Below are 26048 nucleotides of genomic sequence, written 5' to 3' on the forward strand. Positions count from 1 at the left end.
CTGGGGATAAGACAGGACTCAATTCATATGAGGGGAAAGGACATTAGGGATTAAAAGCTACACATTTGAAGTAAAGACCATCCAAAATGAAAAAAAAAAAAAGCTTTGGAGTCTTTTATTTGTAACCATTATCTGTGTGGTTAGTCAGGGGAGATCAGCATTTATATTACATTTGACTTACACTAACACTAAGAGGGCTGTGTGTGATCTGAATATTAAAAAACACCTTTAATGTTTGAGGAGATTAATCTCCGTTTCCATATCACAGATCACGCACATGCACACACAAAAAACGCACACCTTCATTATACCACACGGCCACACAGTCCTCTCCCTCTCTAAGAAAAGTCCCAGCCTGCAGCTGCACACCCTCCATCAGCCCTGAGAGTTTACAAGGATTAGGTATGTCAGAGCTCCAGTCCCACTCGTCTATGGTAGACTTTCTCTCACATAAACACACACACACACACATATGTACAGATGCCAAAGCTGTTAAAAGCTGGATTAAGTGTTTCCCTGGGAAGGAGCTGTGTGTCCTTGCTGTGCTGTCAAGGTGCTGTCAGATAGTTCTCCTTCTCCCGCCTCCCTTGCCCTCTACTCATTGTCATAACTATGCGAACAACAGAGTAGCTGTGATCCATATTAGAGTAGTCTAATATCAACAGTCTGAACCAGAGCTGAACTGGGCCTATAAATACATGCCTGGGCAAATCACTTCTTCACCTGGTTGTTGATTTTTCTACCGTCTGAACATCTATCTTGTGCAGACAAGATCCTGAGTTTGTAGACTCCATCATCGCGGGAGAAACTTAGGGCCCTTGCTGCAACAAGACCAATCTTCGCCGCACAGCTTTGATTTCAACAATTAACATTTTGAACTTGGCATTGGTACGTAGTAAACTCACTCACTCATGACGACTGTTCGACATTTCCTTATTGTCTCCGTATATCTCGAGAAAGGAGATCACGTCTCTTTCCTAGTCTCAATAAATGAAAGGAAAATGTCAATTTAAAAGCTACTTGCAGAAAGAAATGTTATTTTTAGTTCTGGAAAAAAATATATGATTATATTTAGAACAAAATGTTGTTTTGAAAATAAGTAGTTATTCTTAAAGAATATATATCATGATATTGTGATTTGGTCAAATGTGTGAGAGACTAGAAGGGGCAACAACTGAGAATAAATAAGGAAAACAAACACAAGTTTTAATTCTACAATTTGTCACAAAACACAAATGTGACTAGGGACCCACTCAAATGACCACCTGTGAGTCCCGGGGACTCACTGCAATGGAAACCCATCAGTATCACTGCAAAAAAACAAGACCAGGAGAATAGGTTAGTGTGATTCAGTGTGTATCAGAAATCAGCAATGCTTCAAAGTCGTTGTACAACATCTTTTTTTCATTGAATTCTACAGTGTTACTGCCAATAAAACTACTTTGAATAGTCCACCAGTGTTGTACAGAATAAAGAGATGTGTTCCGACAGCTGTGTCCTGCCCCTCGCATCACAGGTAAATGCCGCTGAAGGCCACTTTTTAAGGCCATAATGCTGTATTATTTTTACAGTTATACCACGGACAGAAACAGAGAGTGACAGCAGATTAAGTGCTTGGCAATAGACATGCAGGGAGAGAGAAAGAGAGAAAGAGAGAGAGATAGGCAAGGAGAAAGAAAAGAAGGAGGAGAGGAACTTGAAGCTGCCTCCAAGCAGCCCAGACACAGTAAATCATTACCACCATAAACCACAGAGCCAATAAAAAGCACAGCGTCACCCCGCTATCAGAACCAGAGGGGAAGGAGGAGAGGAGGAGAGGAGGAGCAGGGGGTATAGAAACAGATTCTCCCCATCTGGATTCATTACAACCGAAATACACGCGAGTATATACACGGATAGATACACACACACACACACACACACACACACTGCTAAATAAGCACAATCAAGAGGGGCTCCAACATTTCAAAGACAAACATGTTTTTTCCTGTGGTCTAATAAAATTAAAAGTCGATGCCTCAGATGCTGGGCTGGCCCTGGAGCTGCCTGGCAATTAGAGAGCAGTAAAAAGGGGAAATGAGGAAGGGAGTGAAGAGCAAGAGAGCGAGAAAGAACGAGGGAGGGGCGCAGGGCTCGATGGAGGGAGGGATGTGCTAAATTACTTGGGACTATGTGAACTCCCTGAGGCAAGGCGATGCATGGGTGAAGGATTGGCCAGGAAGATTGGTGAAGGAGAAAGCGCCAAAATGGGACAGGGACAGCAGTGGGACAAAGGGGAAGGGCTTTTATATATATACAGTATATTCAAATTAAAACACATTTCAAAGAGAACGGGAGCAGCGAGTTGCTACCATAAACGCTAAAGGACAAGCCATTTTACTGCATTGTGAATGCGACATTATCAGGAACTAATGTAAATGATTGAATGGTTTGATATACTTACCTGCTCAAGAGACACTTAACCTGGTAACCAAGCACAGATTTGTTTTTTTTTCATTTTGATTCTTCCTTCAGAAGCTTTTACTCTCTTAAACACAATTAATCAATAATAGAAAAATAGTTTTTTTCATGTGAGGAGAAAAAGTTTCAGGTAACAATAAGACTAGCACTGACACACAGGTTTATTCTGCCACTACCAATATTAAAAACAGCGTAAAACTTTAACTGATTCATTGCAATTCCATTAAAATAGTCAAATGCATTAAGTTTTATTTTGACGAGATAAAGTCAAATCTGCCTCGCTTTAACAGACGAGAAATTCACCTCACTGATGTCAGTATTATACTTCTAGTCTCTGAATGTGTGTGTATATGTGCACAAGCCAGTGTTTGCATTAGTGTATATTGTCTGGTTCCACCCAGCAACCCTGGGCCAAATCCTTTAATGCAGCCCCACCGGGCAGCAAACTGAATTAGGCTAACAGGAACCATAGACAATTGCCAGGATGCAACACCGGGGGAATGAACTTCCACTGAACCTCGCTATGAACAAACTCATTCTCTCTTTCTTTCAATCTAATGTCTGTCTATGTCTCCCACCCAGCTCCCTCCCCGGTAACAGTGATCAGAAAGGAAAAGACGTCTCGGAACAGCGTCTCCCTGTCCTGGCAGCAGCCTGAAAGACCCAATGGCATTATCCTCGACTATGAGATCAAATACTACGAAAAGGTTGGTGCAGAACATATCACTGTTAACGCATTACTTTGTGTGACTTCTTTTTAGCAAGGCAGCATCATAAACTGATACTACTGTGATATCTGTCTTGTACATACAAGGCTACGGCCAATATATGATGGAATATAATGTGTAAATCAGTGAGATTTGTAATTGTGTATTAAATGGATGTATTAAGGAGTAGAGGATACTGACAAGATCAAGATGGCCTTTATTTCTTTGTTATTTGCTTACTGGGTTCATGCGTTGAAAAAGTCTCCAGGATTTTGGGCCCATGGGGCATGCTCACTGGACTCGTCCTCCGGTCATGCCATCTATCCCATGCCATGATATCAATCCTTTCATCCAACTCTTGGCAAGAAAATGAAAAGTGAATTTCCAAAACTATTGCTTTAAGCGGAGTGTTTGCTGGATTTTCTTCTTTTTCTATGTCATGTTATCAGCCTTGGGGAGAAACGGTATTTATGAAACAGCTTTAAGTAATTAAGATACAAAAAAGGTAACAGTATTCTGTTCAGATTATTGTTTTGCCGAGAGTCATCCCTGCATGAAAAGTCAAATTGTGATGGTAGGTTTGTCATGAGTGGGCTGCTTCAAATTTCTGGTCCAGCAAACATAATAGAGGACGAACTGGGACATTTGCATGTAGGTTAATTTCATTAAATCTTAAAATTTAAAAACTTTTTTTTCTTACTTGCATATTAAGTATTTAGGTAATCCAAAAATTAGACAATAATCAAGTAACATATAACTTTAATATTGCGTTACTTGGATTAGATTTACTGACTACATTTTGAACAGGTTATTTATAATCGTTTCAGAAAATATTTTTAAAGTAACCCACCTAATCCCGCTTGTTGGAGCCAAAAGTCACATTACAAAATATCTCATTGATGGATACTTTAAATCGGTTTTCCTGTTTCCCTGATACATAGTGAAGTTTGGGGATGGGTAAAAATCTTTGGCATGAGACTGATGTTGCCCGGTATCGCTACTATAACGAGCCAAAAATGATCTCATGCTTTTATTCATCCTGCATCCTCTCCTCCCTTCTCTCATTTCATCTCCATTTCCCAACACCCCACCCTTCTCCTCTAGGACTTTACCTCAGTTGTCTTTCTACTTCTTTTTTTGTCTTTCTGCTTTCATTCTTTTGCTTCATACTCCTCCACTCCTCCGTATATGTTTACCCCTCATCTCCCTTATTTAATCTATCCCTCTATTTCGCATACTGTCCTTTTTTTTAGTTTTATGGCAGACAGTTTTATGGCAGACAGTAAATGCGTCTGTGGGGTCACTCATTCCTCTGTGAGGGAAATTAGTGCAGAACGAATTACACTGGCTTTCAGCACCAATGCTGTGTTATGGCTGACATTTGATGGTGAAATTAGCCGTGGATGCAAGTTTAATCACTATGGCAGATTCACCGCCTATCTGTGTGTGTGTGTGTGTTTTGTGTGTGTGTATATGAGCTCCCCAGATCCCAGTTTGCTTGAATGCCAACAGTGGCCCCTAATCTCTTGATTAGTAGGCAGACAGAAGCTGTTTCCTCTCTAAACTCTGTCCCCTGCTCAGCCATCCTTACCTAAGAAGTTAAAACAGAATACAGCGAGAGGAAAAGTTAATGAGTGATGCTGGGTCAGAGGTACTTCTTACTTTGCAGCCACATGCTAACACATTACAAATGCATATTATACTGCATAATGCTGAAGTCGAAGGAAGAGCCTGTGCGACACAGTTTTGTAATAAGAAATCTCCCTTTGTGCTGATCCGTGTTAATCACATCGTCTCCCAGGAATTACTGGAGACACTCAGGGATAGACACAAACACACAAGTTCCCAGAGGATTCTCCACAGAAGCCATATATACCCAGGGGTTTCAAACCCCAGACAAAAGGCCCTCCCATGCAGAAGAAGAAACTGAGAAAACCAGGGGGAGACCTCCCATAACAACCCAGGATAGAGGCCTCTTCGTGAGGCAGGCAGAGGGACGCTGAGGGCCTCTAGCATGCAAAGGATCAAGGCCGAAGGAAGACAAGAGTCGGAGCACAAATTCCCCAGACCAAGACCACACCATGACTCACTTATGAGACAGAAAGAGGCTTTTAGGAACACATACGCAGACACACGCATATATAATTGCATGCACACATAAACAGGATGGTGAAAGAGAACACAAAAACAGCTTGAGAGAGATTGAAGGAGAGCTTTTAGCAAGAAGATGTTGAGATTTGCAGCTTCAGTCAGACATTATGCTTTTCAATGTTTGTGGTTTCCTCTGTCTTTATTTACTTAAGTCTAAGACAGACATACACAGTGTACATTATCTTGTAATCCAATAGCCATTTACCGATGACTCTAGCTTCTCTTAATGTAGAAAAGTAAATGTTCTGCCAACAACCACACAACATCATTCAAATAAAAGTACTTCTTTATAATACATGAATGACTTGACCAATATATTTCTGTGGTCAAACCAATGGGCAACATCTAAAGTCATTACCGTTATGTTTTATTTATGGGGTTTAAAACATCACACAAGAATGTTTTGACCTTTAAGCAGCACAAGGGAAATTTTATAGAAGGGCATTTTAAAAGTTTGAATATTTCATTTGTAAGGGCTTCTCTAGCGTGAACTCTTTAGTCTAAGGAAGAACACAAATATTAATCGTCACAAGTAATTTAGTGTGTAAATCCTGAGTGCTGATTGGACTTCTCCTGCTCAAAGTAATGCCCCAGTTTTGTGCAAGATTTCCTGCCAACTGACAAAAACATGGACTTAATAATCGTCCATGTGCATCCAATAGATAATTTGCTATAGCACATGAGTTGAGTGTCTTTTGCAGGTTTAAAGAGCATAAATAACCTTCAATGTACATGGCATCTGTATTCCTGAAGTTACATGAACTGTATACTTCTTTTGGAAAAACTGAGATGATCAATTTCCACTGATGGATGTACTTTTAGCTTAAAAGGAAGTTCAACTTCAAAGGCAAAAACAATTAACTGATGCAGTGACAGTCTTTGCATTACACTGACTCATACCTCGCATAAAGTATTTTAAATGAATCCCATCTAACCTCTCTTTCGCCCCATGCCGTCTTGGCCTGCACTGCTCTTTTTTCGCCAACACATACCACTTTGTCACACGGTCGTGAAACCAGAGGCCAAAGTTTCCAAAGTGCAAGAGCTGTTCCCGAATTACGTATCCTATATATGGGAATTCTTAGGGAATGGTTGGTGAATATTCTCAGGAATTTCCAACCCGAAAACTTTCCAGAGGAAGAGAGGTGTTTCATCTTTGGAAATCCCATCCTGGCTGTGTGATCTTTCTTGCGCTTTAACAGGCTAAAGGGGGCTCTACAGCCGATAAGGCATTTCTAAGTGCACTTTGTGAAAATAGAATTTGTGGGAATACAATTTGCTGATTGTTTTTGCATGTTTTATCAATGGAATCTAAAAAGCAGATCCATTTTAATTTGGCCTGTTTATTTAGTCTTAGATGGAAGGAATGTTTGCTCAAACACTGTATTTACAAGACTTCTACTGCACATCTCCTGTTTTGGGGTCTGTATGAGTTTGCATCTATATGTGTGTGTGTGTGTGTGTGTGTGTGTGTGTGTGTGTGTGTGTGTGTGTGTGTGTGTGTGTGTGTGTGTGTGTGTGTGTGTGTGTGTTGTGTGTGTGCGTGTTATACAAGCTATAATTTGCTACAGCTTTGTTTAGATTGTCAAAGTAAAACGCAGCACAGAGGCCATATTAAATTCAAGAAGTGTTCTGGTGAGAGACCCACACACGCATACCGACACACACACACGCATACGGACACACACACAAGCATACGGACACACACACAAACACACAAACACAATGGAGTAGTTACCAATCACACAACTTGTCGGGCTGCAGTATGCATAAAAGAGAAGTGTCTGACTTTGAGTTTCTTTCTCTGTCTCTTTGTATCTCTCTCTCACACACACACACACCTACACACACAAAGGTGCTTGTACCTAACCTGTGTGTGATTTCCAGGGGATCACATGCTGTCCAGAACGCGTTACGATGACAAGCCGCGAGTAGATTTATAGTTGTGATGAAGCGTTGTCCCAGTGCAGCGTTGGTGTATCTGTTACCTTCTCACACATAGAGCAGTTTAAAAAGCTTTGTGCATCATAAAACTCTGATCCACTCCATTAATGGGCGTGAAGTTTCTTTTTGGACACTGTCTGTCTGTGTGTGTGTGTGTGTGTGTGTGTGCTTGTGTATGTGTGTGTGAATTCGACTTGTGTTTATGCTATTTCCCGTACAAATGAATGCCTCTTTATAACTGGGTCTATAAAATAAGGATTTGACTATGCCTGAGCACGATTCGGCCTTGGATGATTTTTATGAGCTTGGCTAAGTTGCAAAGCATGTAGCTCATTTCTAGGATTGTTGAAGTCATCTCTAATAGGTTGTCATTAAGATTTAAGATCAGCCTAGTCCTATTTTCCCCCTATTTAGCTGTTTGTTTCATGGCATCGGACTGGTTTGGTAATCATGTACTTGCAAGCCTTTCTTCAGCATGGATTGGCTTAGAAATTTGTTATCTGTGGACCAACACGCTATGAGGCACAGACAGGGAAATCCAACATTTTGTGTAAAAAAAAAAAAAAAGGTTTTTATTGAAGAAATAATTAATCTGTTTCTTTAATTATAGTGTTTTAATTATGGTGCTTATTATATCACGCTGTCCTGTCCTGATAGTGACAGGAAATCTTTAAAATGTAAAGTAACTTTTGCATTCTACTTCCACCTTCATTAGTTTTCAATTATGACATCTTTGTGTGAAGCACAGTTGAAAAAAGCATTTTAAACACACACTATATATTTTTTCATTAATAATCTCACACACATAGGTAAAGCAATATAAACCAAACATAAAAAAAATTAGTAAATTGCATATAGCATGCTTAATGCATAATATATTTTAACTGACTGTTAATTAATTCATACTGTTTCAGATGAACTCACTAAACATTCATGAACCTTTTTTTTTAAATAACAATGTTCCTTTGGCTAATTATTTTGATTAATGATTCTTTTGTGTGAAACATCATATTTATATCTTTCTAGATGGCTGAATATATATACAAGTAACACATGAACAACATGAGTCATACTACTGCACAATAGATTTATACATAAACAATAAATCACTTTATTGGATTGGGACCTCCTATTATCCTCAGTGCGGAAATTTCACTGCACCCACTTTTCCCTCTACCTCCTGTCCTCTCATCTTCTCTCCACCGTTTTTCTTCCTTCCACATCTGGAAACAATGTGCCGAATGCAGCTCTGGTGTGTAAATCCTCCTGTTGTTTTATCAGTGGAGATCAGTAGGAGAGAAGTCATAAAATAAGAAGGACATAATTCATCAGACTGGGAAGAAAGCTGCCAAGCTGTCTGGGATATTTATGTGTGTTTGTACATGTGTACATACACATAATCCAAACCGTGTTTTACTTCATTTTATATCTATATGGTATTCATTAATAGTTCCAACCTGGATTCAATTGTTGTATTTAAAAACAAACAAACAACTCTCTCGCATATATTGAATCCCTCTCTCCGTCCCTCTCTTCCTTTGTCCGCCTTGTCTCACAGGAGGAGCAGGAGACCAGCTACACCATCCTCCGTGCTCGGGGTTGTAATGTGACTCTGAATGGTCTGAAGCCCAACACCGCCTACCTGCTGCAGATCAGAGCTCGCACAGCTGCAGGATATGGAGCCAGCAGCCCCAGTTTCCAGTTTGAGACCAGCCCTGACTGTGAGTTCAGCTGAGAATAGATGTTCTATCGCAATTATTTTACTGCTGTTGTTGAAAATGAGACACAGGGCCGATACTGTCCGTCCATGAGGAATAACTGATGATGAATAGTGAGATTGTGAAGCCATTCTTATTGGAAACCACTCCAGTATTTATGCTAATTTCTGTCTTGGGTTTAAGAAAATATTGTGTGAAATAGTCACTGAAGGATAGTTGATGTGTGTACTTTGATGAGTTTGTTATATATAATTAAGTTCAACGCTGCTCATTTCCTGTTGCTCTCTGTCCTTCAGCAGCCTTCTCCATCTCCAGTGAGAGCAGCCAGGTTGTTCTGATCGCCATTTCCTCCGCTGTGGCCATCATCCTCCTCACTGTGCTGCTCTACGTCCTGATTGGCAGGTCTGTTCGCCAGTTGCTTGACTTGATTCTCACTGAGGGGTTTCCTGCTCCAATCACAGCAATCCTTATGCTACTTCATCTTAATGCTGCCTGAAAGTTGATGTATACGTATTTTTCAAAATGACTGCATATTATATATTTTGCTGGTTCACCAAATAAGTAAGATTTTCTCTATTTTTCTTCTGTAATTCCTGTTACATATACTGGAGCAGCTGTATATAGGTGTGCGTGCTTATGTATAAGAGAAAAACTAAGAATGTCATGTGCATGTGTTTGTGTGTGTGTGGCGGAAATTGGCAGTCAGTACTGTTCAGAGAGAGTATAAATCCATGGCTCATTATAAGACTTACTGATCCTCTCTTGGTTTGTAAGAGCTGGGATTACACACACACAACACACAGCTCTCACTAGCCTTCTGGCTGGGCCAATGGGTGAAGTCGTATTGGGATATGTGGCACTACTTATGACCTTTCTCTGTTTGGATTGGCAGGTTCTGTTGCCACAGCAAATCCAAACATCCCGATGAGAAAAGGCTGCACTTTGGCAACGGCCACTGTAAGTACTGTACCCTGTTTTTGTGAGGCATGTTTTAATATCTCCTCTCTGCACTGTACCATTCACAGAGTAGTACTACTACCTTGTTACATTGAAGTTAGCTTGATAGTTACTATCGGAGAGATGTATTTCTCAACACATCTTTATTCACGGTGGAGGTTTTAGAGCAGCTGTGTGCAACCTTGAAGTGGTTTCCCCTTTACTTTGGTTCATTTGGTCATATGAGAGGACAGTAATTGGACCGAGAACATGTTGAAAAGACGGTTTCTCGGCCCATTTGAGAACCAATCCTGGAGTCTTCATTTGAAAAGGGAACAAGTGTTCCTCCGTGTTACAGCAAGAACTAAGGTTTAAACTATTTCTGATTACAGGTTTACTCCCGAAAATAAGTTATTTTCATTGATACATTTTTGACCAGAGACAAAAAAGTCTAACTCAGACGACTTTTCATTTAGTTGAAATTGGACCAATGGATAAATTAACCAAAGTAACAACGTCTGATGTGGACTACCAAAAAGGGACAACATGTTTAAGATTAAACTCCCATTCTCTTGCTCCCTCTTCATTGCCTGTTCTCCTTTATTCATATATAATGTGTTATTTATATGGAAGACTCCTACTTTAACCTTGACCCAGGTTTCGACCCCCACACTCCCCAGGCACTGAACTGCGGCCGTCCACTGCTTTATGAGTAGTTTGGATGGGTCAGATGTACAGCGTAAATTTCCCCTACAGGGACTAATAAAGTGAAGTTTTGTTACTTAAAGGAGAGCTTCACTTTTTTTCAAAATCCGTCTTAAACTAAATATCTCTCAATAAATGTAGAGTCATTCATTGTAAGTTAATTTGTGTATATCACAAACAATCTGCACATTGATGACTGTTTGTGCAACATGGCTTGGACATGTGTTCTTCACAAAAACTAAATTATAATTTCAAAGAAAACTGAGCAATAGCAAGGTGATATGTCCTAACAAAGTCTTAAATGTTCAGAGGACATATAGCTGTATCTGTAGGGACGTACTTAAGGAGGCACAGCTTTTAAACGGTCAATGAACTGATGCAACCTGCTGTCTCCTGTTGCAGTGCGTCTCCCGGGTATCAGGACCTATGTGGACCCTCACACATATGAGGACCCGAGCCAGGCTGTGCACGAGTTTGCAAAGGAGCTGGATGCCTCCTGCATCGCCATCGACAAAGTGGTGGGAGCAGGTGAGAATGGACAAAGGAAAATGCTTGACCACACTTTGCTGTATACACAGACACAATGCATGTCATTTCAGGTATGAAAGGTCAAAGGTCAAACTAAGATTAAACAACAAGAAATTCAGTTTATTTCAGTTTATTTCATTTCTGGCATTGACCCTTTTTGGATAAAGGTGTCAATTTCTGCCAGTCTGTTGGAGTGGAATGTATCAGTGACTTTTACAAAAATCTGCAGCCTATAGCTGACCTTCACTAGTATTTAGTAAAATTAATTATATTCCTATTTCTCACTGAATTCTCAGATCTATAAGCAATTAGCTATTGCTTCACTGCGTAAAGTAGGGATGTAAATTATAGTGCATGGGCTCAGATCAACGGTTTGCTTTTATCATCAAAGGAAATGTTCATCAGTGCAGAAAACAAAGTCACTCCACATCAAAACATTGAAAAAATAGAAAGTTTATGAAGTCAAAGAAATAGTTTATGCCTCTCCCTGGCCTCTCCTTTCACTCTCACCTCACAGTAACTTTACTTTCTCACTCTTTCATGCTCTATTTAAATTACAAAGACACACCAAGTGCTCAACTGCATATAAAAAAACAAAAAACAAGGTCCATGTAGAGCTCCCATATATCTACATTTTCATAGCAGCAGGCTGGTTTAACTGTGTGCCATATACTGCACAGCTGGGAATGAAAAAACATTTAATGCCCCAGCTTGAGGTCCCTTCTTTCCAGCTCTGCTCCATGATAGAGGGAGAGATGGTGACATTAGAAGTTGTTCTGCTCACCTTCATTTCTACCTCTCCTCTTTCCTCCCTTCATATTTATCCTTTCTTTCCATTTGCCAGAGGCGATTGCCCGATACTCTAATTCTGAACTCAGTCTAATGATTGCAACAGTAAAACACGCTTCCTCTCCTCTCTTCATGTACTGCCTGATAACTTGAGCAGGAGTGCCGACGGGAGGGTAATGCACTGTGATTCATGTTGAGTGCAGGCAGAATAGATGGAGACTAAAGCACACAGCACATAACGCCAGGCCGGTCCCACCGGCCCTCCACACTGTAAAGCTGTCAGGACGGCCTGAGAGTGTAATGCCTGAATCCACACTGGACTACGCTACACTCCACAATGCAGTTTTTCATACTATATAGCAGACACAAAGCATATGATTATCTACACAATACAAGAGCAGATATTGGCTAATTTATATGAAATCAAATACGGAGAAGTCTGTGCCTATTTCTGATATGAAGAGTTTGTATTTTCATTCATTGGAGAATCTATTAACACTACACTGATTCTCTATGGTTTATCCCTGTATCACGATTTACTTTGAAAGTGACAAAGTCATTTTACACAATTACGCATTGATTACGGGAGAGAGAAAAAATATAATTAATGGACAATATGAGGGGAAATTCATAAGCTATGTAATTAATAATACTATGTGTATGATCCCTCTTAAACCAATGTCGGTTGAACCCTAATACCCTCACACACAAAGAGGGCCACACTACAGTAAACTATACATTTTTAATGCGCACAGCCGAGACAAGGTATGTTTATTTTAGTGCCTCTCCATACTTACATGAAGTTCAACATCACATTGGGTATAATTTATTTTCATCTCTGCTGGAAAGCAACAGGGAAATCAAATAATTGCTTTCACATAACAACAAACAACAAACTTTAGTAGCTAGATGATTGAAACCACTTGGGGCGACTGTGTTTGGATAGTCCGATGCTGCACTTAGCTTAAGAATCACACCTTTGTTCAATTATTCCTTTAAAACAAAACTATGATTCTTTTGTAAGCCTTCAGCGGCTCCCTTCAGGCTTTTCTGGGACTGTGTTGTTGCTACATCTGAGTGCTACTTAAAAAATGGTTTTACAGGAATCAAATTGAAACAACTACTACAGTAGTATCCACAGTTTACCTTTGAAAATAGAAAGAAAACCATCACAGCATGTGTTTTAATAATAGCATGAGAAAGCCCATTGAGTTATACAGTGTATGCTAGCTGAACGCAGCTAGTTAAGGGAGTGGGATTTCAGCTCTCTACTCATAAAGTATTGTAAAATAAGTAAATTCGAAGTGAACACCGGGCGTGGACATTAAAACTTGAGCCATTATATAAACATTTGTTTTCCGTCAGCTTGAATACAACTCCCCACCTTTTGGGATTTTTATGAAACCACATGAGCACTCCAAACACTACACAACTTACCTCTTCCTTCTCCATCCCTGCCTCCATCCCCATCTGTCTCCATTAAACAAGACTTTGATCTTCATGCCAAATCGCTGATTGTGTGTTAAAAGACAGAACACACGCTCCGCTCTGCTTACATAGGTCTGACTTTAACTTCAAAGTGGGATACCTAGCTCGACACAGAGCAGGAAAGGAGTGACTGTCCCTAATCAAGCCTTATTAGACCAAGATCTGCTTTCCCAGAGTGACCACATGAAAACAAAGGTGCCTTGGCCTGGTTCATCTGTCCACTGCTGAGGGCCAGAAGACCAGGCATGCGTTTGGTATTTAGACAGGTTGTAATTATTCCGGTTTAAGTTCTTCCAGAACCCACTGCTTTAAGTCCAAGATTTGACCCATGCTCTCTGATCCGGAGCTGCTGAGGGAGATGATTGTAATGGACTGAGAGAGATCGGCACATGTCTTGGCTCTGACATCACCTCGCATGAGCACACTCTATATGCATATACATTATGGGGTAAAAAAAACACACTCACACAGGAGAACATACACACAGATATACAAATCCAACTCATCCATGCAGCCCAGCCAAATCACTTGACTCGCTGCCTTTGAAGTGGCCAGTTTACAGAGATTACAGTACCTGGTGAAACTCACAAAACACACACCCACACATACACACACACAAAGGCATTGGATGAGGTAAACACACGCATAATCTCACCAGCAAGGAATGCTAATTGATCTCTCCCAGAGAGGATGTTGAGTCATGCTGCGTTTTAATAAGACACTGAAGGAAAGTTGAAAGATCAGTTTGCTGTCTGCGTTGTTATTTGGACTGCGGATTCGGGTGGATCAGTTTCAAAGTTTATTGCTACACATGGTGTCATTACTATAATTAATGGTCGTAACACATAAGTATGGAAATGATCTCTCTCCAAAATCAACAAATACTTTCCCTGATTAATGGGAGTTAAGTAATGACAGGGTAATCATCAACATCCTCTTTGATCCGGTTCTTCATCTCTGACTAAGTGTTCTTTAGATCTGTTAAAATCGCACATTGTGACACCTTTAACAACAGTAATAATGCCAATTCTAAATCAGAACTGCACATACTGTACTTATGCCTCATGCTAAGCTTGTCAGCAATGCCCTTAGTGGTAAAACAGACTTAGCCACGGGATGAGTTACCTCAAACACTTTGAAATGGATGACAATTTGACCATGGCTTCTCTTTTTGGCTGTAGCAGCGGCTCAATGAAGATGGCAAATGTAAAGTTAGCACGACCCAGAGTCTGAATCAACACAACAAACCTAAGAGCCAGGTTCTAAAATGGCATAATTTTCTTTACAGTTTAAAGCATTAGAATTTAAATGTTCATATAATAGCATCACGTACGTCTTAACTTCTGATGGATTTTCAAATGGACAAAAAATGTGACCATTTCTTTGAGAAATATGTATAACTACCTTCTTCTATACCTACATTTGTATCATCATAGGATAATTAAAACTCATAGCATTAAACACAAAACCCTGTCTTGCGTAAGCAGGGTTTTATATCAGTAAGGCAAATCCTGAGATGTATATGATGAGATAAAAAATAGATAAAAATAAAAAATAAAAAAACACATCTCTTAATTTTGTGTGTTGTTGCATCTTCCCCGATTTTATCTCTAGGAGAGTTTGGCGAGGTGTGCAGTGGTCGACTGAAGCTGCCGAGCAAGAAGGAGATCTGTGTGGCCATCAAGACCCTTAAAGGAGGATACACAGACAAGCAGAGGCGGGACTTCCTCGCCGAGGCGTCAATCATGGGACAGTTTGACCACCCCAACATCATCAGGCTGGAGGGGGTGGTAACACGCAGTAAGTGCATCCATTAATCTTGACATAAAGGAATGGAATTAACTATTGTTATGAAAATGAATAAATACATTGAAATGCAAGTTTTGGGAGACAATTGGCAATAATGCTTAACAAATTTGTTTTAAGCACAAGAACAAAACATAATACATTAGAACACTACAGAGTAAAATAAAAAAAGATGGAGTAAGAGCAAAAATATGGTTTGCATTCACATAACAGATTTGGCTTCTCCGGGGAGTCTTTTTTTTACCAAATCTGGATTTGCAATTGTTTTTGACAAATGGCTCTAAAGTGTCCAACGCTTTTGTGAAAGAGAGCAGGAGTTTTATTGAGTTGCCGTGGTGTAAATCTCTGCAGATCAATGTGCTTTGATCAAAGCCTGCGTCCAAAGCGGGCATAAATCCATATCTTTGAGTCGCTCCCCTCCGGGCCTCTTTATAAGACTATCATTAGCACACAGAAGGCCTCTTTAAAAAGGAATGACTGCAGAAAAAGGAAATAATGACTCTGAACTTTGTCGCTGAGAAACGGGCCCAGCCTCTATCTCTCCCTGCGGCACCAAGCTTGTTAAGTAGTTCTGCCAGTGTGGTTATTCTAAAGAGTAGAATAAAATACATGGAGAACATTCCTTGCTTTCTTCTTCTCTTCTTCATCTCTCCTTTTCTGTGTAATCACAATGCCTTAATTGCTCCCTGACTCTTGGATTTCAGTCATTTGACTTCAGTGACTCACTAGCATGACTTCTTCTAATCAAGAACAGCATTGTGAAGCAAATCAAAATGAAATATACAAACAGCAACAGACAGGACACTCAGACCATATTGTGTTGATTATTTAATCATCCGTCTTTTACTGTTTCTCTTAATTTCCTTTTTTCAGTTACAATTTTTGTAAACATGTCAGACAACAAACACAATTAACGATTCCTTGTTTTGAATGACCAACACCCCAAAAAAATAAATAATTATAACCATAATAATAACAATGTTAATGTAGATGCTATTCCATTTCTTTAAGTTACTTTTGATGTGATAGTTCTTGTAATCAGTTTAAATGAAAGGGAAGTGAATTCAGTGAAAATGTTCTGTAAAAGCAGAAATAGAAAGAGTGAGGTTTTAGATCCAGTATAGAATTTTTACATTTGAAAATGTTTCTTTTTTTATTCAACAAAAGAAATTGAACTTGTGCCCTTCACAAAACTTTTTTTTTGTTGCAAAGGGCACAAGTAAAAAAAAACTGCTTTGTTCCTACCTGCTTGTTATTCAGCCTTGAATACCGATCTTGAAAATGAAAGAGTTTTTATGTGCGCGATCTTTCATCATCAAACTGCTTGCCTAATACATCTTACAGTACACCACTCCTCCTATTAATGCCCAGACTGTGAAAAATGCTGCAATAACACAAGACTGTGGTTTCATTTTCTGCTTTTAGACTAATAGGGGAAGCCCAATCTTCATTACTGTGTGTGTGTGTGTGTGTGTGTGTGTGTGTGTGTGTGTGTGTGTGTGTGTGTGTGTGTGTGTGTGTGTGTGTGTGTGTGTGTGTGTGTGTGTGTGTGTGTGTGTGTGTGTGTATACATGACATTTGAAGGGATACCCTGAACACATGTGCATGAGCTTTAGCAGTGTGAGTTCATGGCATAGTTTTAGGAGGTCCATTTGATATGCTCTCACACACAGAGACACACCTAAACAGACACACACACACACACACACACACACACACACACACACACACACACACACACACACACACACTGTAGGGTGATTTATTAAGCTGCTCCTGTTAATTCTTAATAATCCTGAGACTTTCACACCCCATTTACCTTGCTGCTGCTTTTGGCTGATCCACAGCCTGCATATTTGCACGCGCAGGCATCACACACACACACACACACACACACCCACGCTCACAACACTCACACTTGTGTTCACAGAATAAAGGGGTTTAGGGGCCTTTATCTTTAATGCCAATGTTGAGAATAGTGGGAAAGAGGGAAGGGAAGAGGGCGGAGGAAAGGAGGGAGGACCGGGTGTGTGTGTGTGTGTTCCCGTCTGAGACTATAAAAGCCGTCCGCTGGTAAACGGAGCGATCCATCACAGCCTTTTAGGGATGCTGGGTGTGGGTGTGGGTGTGGGTGGAGGGTGTTTCACTGTAGCTCTGACTGTGTTTCAATGATGAGAGAGTTTTTACTGAAGAGAAAAGTTTCAACTATATTGGGACAACCAATGCTGTTGGGAGAGTTAAATCTCTTTTACAGTAACAAAAAAGCATAAGTCATCATGAAAAACTTACATGGGTGGAAAAAATTTGGGTTTGCACTTTTTTTAATTGTACAACCCTGATTTAACTCAAGCACACCCTCTGTCTTGGCTAATTTACTTGAAGCAGTTTATTTTTCCAAATAGGTTTTTTTTTTTATCAGAGTCTGACAGGTGCATTTTGAATTGTTAGTCATAACAAATCTTCTTGGATTTAATTAAAGTCAGCCAACTTCTATCATTACTAATGGATTTTCTTTCTCCAATGAGAGTATTAGATTTATTTATTTTAAAAACCTATTCCGACACCCTCTCCGCTCAGCCCTATGTCATTCCCTTAAACAAAAAAAAGTCTGTGTCTTGCCAGATGTGGGGAGGGTTTGCATGAATACATGCAAGAGGGATAGAAGGAAAAGGAAATGATTGGGTGATGGGGAGAGAAGCAGGGATGATAGAGGAAAGGTAAGCCGGGAGTGAAAGAGGGCAGCAGGAGGAGGGAGAGGGGCACATTAATCAGAATAAATGCAGAAGAGGCATACGGCTGGTGGTAAGTCAAGAGTGAAGCAGGGAGAACAAAGCCATCTGGGACACAAACAAGTCCTGACACTGATGCTGTTCATTTAACAATGGCTGATTTAAAGGTTTCTGAAGGATTTTTTTTTCCTTTTCCCTCCTGTAATAAACCTTGTGATGGCCGTAGTCTGATCAGGTACAGATGAGAGCAGGCGGAGAGGATTTACAGCCAGATCTTCCACAGAAATAAAGATGTCACACTTTGACAGCTGACCTGCTGGGACCCTAAAGCAATGACTAGGATCATTTTATTCTGTTGAGTGTGTGTGTGTGTGTGTGTGTGTGTGTGTGTGTGTGTGTGAGTGTGTGTGTAAAAAGAGCTCAACCTGGTCTCTATCAGGGCTCATGTACGTCTGCTTTAAGTCCAGTTACAGCCCTCCCTGTTGGGGAGTATGATGTTGGGCCATGAGGGTCTTTTTTTTGTTGTGCTTTTGCTTGACAGGTAGTTCTGTTATTTTTCTTTAAGAACGATACAACTGATATGATGTGACCAAGAATTGAAAAATCACCCTCTGTTACAGGTAAACCCGTCATGATTGTCACAGAATACATGGAGAACGGATCCCTCGACAGTTTCTTGAGAGTAAGTATTAACATTCCCCTCTACACACACACACACACACACACACAAAACACACAAACACACACACACACACACACACACACACACACAAAAGTAAAATGGTTCATGATGCATCTCAGGGATACAGACCCTGAGGAAGTTTGGGGAAAACCAACTCGATGGCTATCTGAGGATTAAGGAACACCAGGGGACACTTTAGTGTGCTGGAATAAATGTCTTGCATTTGTACAACACACAGTCTATGTCACACATCAGGTCCCTCAGTCAAGCAGTACGGTAACTCTTGCCTTTACATTTTCAAAATGACATCTGTCTGCAAAGGTTGCATTTGTCAAATGCTGAACGTTTGGTTCAAACTGGTGTTAAAAAAAGTCAAACTATTTACCTTGAAAGTGCAGGACTCTATGAACAACTGTGCTGATCTAGATTTAACAAGTTTAAACACTGTCTTCTGTTTTCAGTATGTTTCCTTTAAGCGTAGATTAAATCTAACGTTACCAGACATTGCATCAACCATTCTCATTTCATGTCAGGTTCACAAAGCAAAAACATCTTATTCTGTCTTGGTTTTTTTTAAGTCAATCCTTCCACAGATGACAGAGATCATTTATGCAGCACGACCTGATAAACCCACCAAATATAGTATTTAGTGCTATAATTGTATCGTTATTATTATTAATATAATAATGATTTATCTATGTTTTATTATTATTACTATGTATATTATTATTAAACCAAATTGGTCCACTGTCAAATTTCCTTACCTGTTTCAAGAGAAGCGTTTATTTTCTTTGAATCCAGTGAATACTGGATCTGACTTTCAGCCAAACTTTCCATGCAGGGTTTATCAAATGTCAAGATTTTATGAACTGTATCCTCACTGCTGTTCTGGCCAGGAGAGAATTTGGTTCCATGCCTCTGTCTCTCGAAGAGGAATTGACCTGACTCACTGAAATTGGTCAAAGCACAACAGCCAAACCACAACAGTGGCATGAAGGCATGTGTACTGATGCCTGTTTTAGCCCTTTTCCACATGTGTCTGCACAGTATCCAGACACATGAAGGAGGAGTAGCTGTTGTTTCCTGACATTTTCCCAAAGGCCTGCACTCATTGAAACCGTGTCATATGTGCAAACACACACTCATACAAGTGCATAGTTTATGCATTGCAGCTTATGCCGGTGTTCTGAATCTGCAAAGCTTTGAAGCGACTAAGCCAGGTGGTCTGGCCACTAATTGCTCCAGACGAAATGTGAGGTGGGCTGGGCCCAGTTGATTTTCAAAGGAAAACACACTCATTTTACACTCATCTTGCAAATGACTTGGTCTGTGACCATCACAGAGCAAACAAGTGCATGTGAAGAGCAGTGGAAGGAAAAACAAGTAGACATAGACAAACTACTCATTCACATGCTAGATGGAGCCCAGTGCAAACCTGAAAAAAGCTATGACGGATGGATGGATTTTTTTTTTAATATATTGGTATGATCCTAATTTCCATACATTAGTGCAGTGGTTCTCAACCTTTTTTCAGTGATGTACCCCCTGTGAAATACTTTTTTAGCCAAGTACCCCCTAACCAGCGCAAAGCATTTTTGGTTGAAAAAAAGATGTAATACACAGCGCTCTGCCATCAGTGTCTGATTTATTAAACTGTCAACACTGACGATTGCATTGTTGCATTAAATTCAGTTTATGAACTTACACTTATATTTTATTGAATATTTATTAAATAACAATTTTTAAAGGATTTTTGAATGGATGCTAATTTTAAATATATTTTTTAAAAATCTCACGTACCCCCTGGAGTGCCTTCACGTACCCCCAGGGGTACACGTACCCCCATTTGAGAACCACTGATTTAGTGTGTCTCTAGCTTCTGATATTACACAGTAATGCTGAAGATGAGGGACAGAATGTCAAAGGCGTTTTTTAAAGGTTAATTAAAATGCTCTGGATGCTAATGTAGAAATGTTTCATTTCATGCAAATTGTCCGAAAGGTCAGACTCCCTTTGTCTTCTATATCATATACATTGAATACACAAAAGTGGGGCTTTAATAATGTGTGCCTGTTATTTTCTTTCTTCCTTTCTTCCTTCTGTTAGAAACATGATGCCCAGTTTACAGGCATCCAGCTGGTTGGCATGCTGCGTGGCATCGCCTCGGGCATGAAGTATCTGTCAGACATGGGCTACGTTCACCGAGACCTGGCGGCTCGAAACATCCTGGTCAACAGCAACCTGGTGTGTAAAGTGTCCGACTTCGGCCTGTCCCGAGTCCTGGAGGACGACCCGGAGGCTGCCTACACCACCAGGGTGAGCCGGAGCACAAACACAAACACAATCTACAAACACAAATGACAGCATGAACAAATATGTTGGCCACTGACCTGGGACAAAGCATCTTTCCTAGGAAAGTGTTACCCAAAATGCAATGTTACATAAATCACCCGGAACGCAACAATGGATTATGGTACTCCATACATTAGCTCTGAAACTGACTACAGAATCCCTTGTTCCTTTTATAAATCACAATATTTATTCTCCACGAAGAATTGTGAGAACACCAAACAGCAATTATGATCAATGTTCTTGTCTCCTGATAATGCAGATTATTATGAAATTGGCTCCACATAACACCTCCATCCTCTCATCTTGGTCTTTTTCACACACACCCACACATGCTGTATACTCAGGTTATCTCAGCAAACAGACACTCATTATACTTCCCTCTTCCATTATCTTACCGTGGCAGGGGAGAAGAACACATAAATACAATCAGATTTGTGATAAAACAAGCCCAGTCGCACCAAATTGCGTATGAAAAGCACAACAATTTGTTAGTCATTTGCCTGCAATAACAAAGCAGTCTGTACTAACTGCAAAGTCCAAACATTTTGAAGATCTACAAAATTTCCTGTTCATTGAATGTGGCCCTTATTTCCTACGCATAATCCGATAAGGGAGCCCATGCACTTATTTTTCAATTACAACATAGCTCACTTTTAAAGGTTTGTTGTAATTGAAAAATGGTATGTTGCAATTAGACAGTTTGAGACATGGACAATCCTATTTTCACATTTTCTTGCCCATGTCTCCTGCCATATTTACTGCTTTCACACTTTACTTCAAATTGCAACTTGACCTGAACTCTCACAACTTTTAGGATGATGCCACTAAAATCTGAACAACAACTTGTTTTGATTTACCAAAAGCATTAATGGAGTTTTCATAGCATAGTTCTCTACTGAACTGAGTTTAGGATTTTTCCCACAACACAATGCTCAAGTAAAGAATAATTTACGTCTACATATGCAAAACCTCAAAGCTAGTCGCCCAATCGGTGAGACACTGCAGATTTTCAAGAAAAACAAGTGTCAACATCTTGGAAGACCAGATGACAGAAGAGTTTGAGCCTGTTTCAAGTCATGAATCGCATGTCACAAAAAGAAACATCATCAGTTGACACACACACACACACACTTCAGGCATTCATCTGTACTTTTTCACAGTGTGTGTGTGTGTGGTCATTTTCATCATGGCATCCTGTGGTCTAAGCCATGCGTGCAGCCCTTTTAAACACTATATAATTTGCTGGCTGAGAATTGCTTGTCAAATAAACATTCAGCGTGCCGTTAGCCTTTCTCCCAGAAATACATAATCTAAAATAATAAGACAGAATAATAAACTCTCTCATGTTACCGTGACTCCTCACATGCACGTAGATTTCCACCCAGACCTCTACAGAAGTTTTTTTTTTTTTTTACTCTGGCCTCAAATTTTAGGGGCAAAATATATAGTTTTACTTTATTGTTGTGCTTATGTGTGTGAATTGTGTGTATTTACAGATATTGCACTCTTGGGGGGTACAGGTTGTTAGAGAGCAGTGTGTGTGTCGCTCTGTTTGTGTTTGCACTGTATGTTATGTGTTCACCTGTGTTCATTTGAGCAACTACGAGCGTGATCGTGTGTGGGGTTTTTTTACCTTCCCATAGTGTTTCCACACGGATCACGCAGTATAAGAGTGTGTTTTTTAAGAGGTTCAGTGCATGTATGTGTGTCTGACTGCACAGCGCCAGGCAAGAGCTCAGTGGCTTGGCCATTGTCTCTGTTAGCTTTGGCTGCTATCGGCCTCCTTTCCTCAGCTCCATTTTCTTCATTTGTCTTGCTTTGCTGCTTGAATGACAAATACAGCAGACAACGAAGAGTGAGGACATGCAGGACCCTTTGGATCATGGTCTGATTAATGTTTGTTCTTCCTTTCTTTAAGGTTGATGCCGGTACTTTTTGATTAAAAATTTATATTAACAGTCATTTTTGTTACAATAAGGTTCAATGCCACTTTTATGTGATTACTTTCAAATCACAATATTTCATCTATTACACCCAATATTACCGTAATCTATAAAACAGTAAAGACTTGCAGTCATTTTTGCTGTCATCTGCTGTTCTGAGAATCAATCTTCACTTTTGAGGATGTTGTGTTGTGGTGTCTGATCTGTGGTCTTTTATGCATTTTACACACAAAAGTGAATTCCACAACAACCTGATCCGCCAAAGTACATGATGATAGCAGGCACCGAGATTGTGCCACTGACTGACTGAAAGACTGACCAACTGATTAATACTCCTCCTACTCTCTGTCTCTCAGGGAGGTAAGATCCCCATCCGGTGGACAGCTCCGGAGGCTATTGCTTACAGGAAGTTTACATCAGCCAGTGATGCGTGGAGTTATGGCATTGTGCTCTGGGAAGTGATGTCATATGGGGAACGGCCATACTGGGAGATGTCCAATCAGGATGTGAGTACTGCCACGTTCCATCCACCACTGCATCGATGCTGCCATTTTTGCACATTTGACAAGTTTTACTGATGCGAAGTAAGTGAAGGTACCAGCAACTTCCACTGATTTATATGAGATGGGTTTTTGTGAAGCGGTTTATGGTAAATGAGAGAATGTTGTTCCACGGATTCAGTTGGGCATATTATATGTTGTTTTGACGTTGAACATTTCTCATCTGTCATATTTCAAATCTTGTCTTTTTCCTTCCTACATCTAGGTAATAAAGGCTGTAGATGAAGGATACCGCCTCCCCCCACCCATGGACTGCCCGGCTACCCTTTACCAGCTGATGTTGGACTGCTGGCAGAAGGAGAGGAATAACCGGCCTAAGTTTGAACAGATCGTCAGCATCCTGGATAAACTCATTCGCAACCCTGGTAGCCTCAAAATCACGGCCAACACCACATCCAGGTATCAGAAGGATATTGCATCATCTTATTTGTTTGTTTGGCTATTGTTTCCTTGCTGCTTATTCCTACTGCGTTGGTTCCCATACAGCTGACTAATGAACACCTGGCTTTAGACAATCCAACGCTGGAAGTAGTTCCTATTATAACTTCCATATACAGCATTATTGGTTATTGCAGGTCAATACATTGTCTCCTCTGGGATCCCAGGTCTTTGGGACAATAATGGCAGTTGCAGTTTGCAATGGATGAAGCACAATTCACCATTATTATTGTACTAGAAAACCAAAAGAAAACAAGATGCAGTTGGTAAAAAAGGAAGTTTCTGTATTCATATTCTATCTCTTTTCCCCTTGTTGCACACCTGTTTGTTTTTGGGAACTAGACTTCTGCTTCTTGTGTTGGCAGAGTGTTACATGAAAGGTAGCTGGATTTATCACACATTATCTATCTTTTTTCTTTTGCAATGCAGTCTAATGTCATATTATTCTTTACATCTCCCCTTGTTCTTTTGCCACGTTGTCCCTCCTTTCCCCCCCTCCTTTATACTTTGCTCCTTTGTTGGGACCTCCATTCCCTCCCAGGGGGCCATGGAGAACCAGGGCAGCACATGTACAGTTGTCAATTCTGAGCAGTGAGGGGGGCTAGGCGCTGGGTCTGCGGCAGACGGCTGCAGTAATATGGAGACGTCAAAGCTCATAACATTGACTAATGATTTCTTAAGAAAGTGAAAATAGGTCCCTTGGAGTTTGCATGTAATTTTCCTGATTGGCTTTTAACACCGGGCAAGCACAGGCTGGCCGACAGAGGCGGCTGTGGTGATTTATGAGAACTGTGTGTGTGTGTGTGTGTGTGTGTGTGTGTGTGTGTGTGTGTGTATGTGTGTGTATCTGCACGTGTGTGTGTGTGTGGTGGCGGCAGTTGCACAGCGGGAGCAGCTGCACTCAGCTCCACACACCTCGTTTGTCTCTGGGCTGTCCTGGCTGGTTAATGGAGCACCCCCTCCTCCTCAAAGCCCAGACCAAAGCCTGGGACCAGAGCAGAGCATCTGGAGGCTTCAGGGGTGGGTCCTGGTCAGAGTTTACTGTCCCTGCATGTGGATGGAGAGGGGCTGGGGTCAGCGGGCCAAGGTCGGCTGTCAGAGACTAATTATGGGCCAACAGGAGCCCAGGCAGGGTTGGAGGCTGCTGTCTATCCTGTTGGCCTTACAGGGTGTCTTAAATAGATGAGATCACAGGTTATCCTTTAAACTGAAAGATGTGTTTCTTTGTGTTCAACAAAACATGCCAATGGCCGCAACCAATGTGATAGAATATAACTACTGCTCCCTCTAAATACATGTCAATCAACATCAATATGCAGAGTTCAGTAATGCTACATATTTAGTCAGCTTGGGCTTTTTTACACAATAAACTTAAGGCAAAATGAATAATGACAAGCCTCTGTGAAACTACATTATTCCTCCCTGTAATTTATTGGGCTTGTGAGAAAGTGGCGATGGCTGCAGAGGAAACTGAGCTGAGATCTGGTGTGGATCTTGGGCTGTAGGTTAAGGTTGGGAACAGTAATGTAAATCGAAAAATAAGTTTTTATTGGTGAATGGAAACCAGACCCAGGAACTAAAGAATACAGATATGCATACAAAGATATACGATAAAAAACAGCAGATAATAGGGCGACACCATCCATCAGTTATGTAAATCAAGAATGTCAACTGTTTAAGCTAAAGGATGGGATATAGAAAACTGGATGGGGGATACAAGATTGGAGATACAGTGCATTGAAAACCAATACAGAGCTTTTAATGAGATGAATATTTAATATGCTCAAATGTAAGCTTATTTAAAAAAAAATTAAAAAAACTCTACACTGAAATAGACTGGATAGTAGTACAAATTAAGATTTCAGAGTAAGAGCCATGCATGCTTGACTGGAATCAAATCAAAATGTCACACTTGAATCAATTTAGGTTAATGGCTTCCCGCTGACCACCTGAGTAGTATTGATTAAAACTTCATCTCATCCATCACATCCAACAGAGGCAGAGGATACTAAATGTCACATTTCAAATTTATTAATTCAAACGCCTACGTTGGGTCTATACTCAGTACATCATTGGTCTAACTTCTCCCAGAGACACCCTGGGAATGGTCCC

The 26048-nt window shown here is 40.4% G+C and overlaps 1 protein-coding gene across 2 annotated transcripts in view; it reads left to right on the forward strand.

The window, feature by feature from the left end:
• epha3 (eph receptor A3) overlaps positions 1 to 26048 on the forward strand; it is a 94986-nt gene that overhangs the window by 56610 nt on the left and 12328 nt on the right. For both annotated transcript variants that reach the window (XM_054615990.1, XM_054615991.1), the window contains exons 6-15: positions 3043 to 3167; positions 8821 to 8983; positions 9277 to 9382; positions 9873 to 9937; positions 11024 to 11149; positions 15041 to 15226; positions 18582 to 18643; positions 20750 to 20959; positions 23295 to 23444; positions 23704 to 23897. In XM_054615990.1, coding sequence (XP_054471965.1) covers positions 3043 to 3167; positions 8821 to 8983; positions 9277 to 9382; positions 9873 to 9937; positions 11024 to 11149; positions 15041 to 15226; positions 18582 to 18643; positions 20750 to 20959; positions 23295 to 23444; positions 23704 to 23897 — 1387 coding nt within the window. The remainder of the gene's footprint in view (positions 1 to 3042; positions 3168 to 8820; positions 8984 to 9276; positions 9383 to 9872; positions 9938 to 11023; positions 11150 to 15040; positions 15227 to 18581; positions 18644 to 20749; positions 20960 to 23294; positions 23445 to 23703; positions 23898 to 26048) is intronic.

This window comes from Anoplopoma fimbria, chromosome 16, assembly GCF_027596085.1.
Source record: "Anoplopoma fimbria isolate UVic2021 breed Golden Eagle Sablefish chromosome 16, Afim_UVic_2022, whole genome shotgun sequence".
Lineage (NCBI taxonomy): Eukaryota > Metazoa > Chordata > Actinopteri > Perciformes > Anoplopomatidae > Anoplopoma > Anoplopoma fimbria.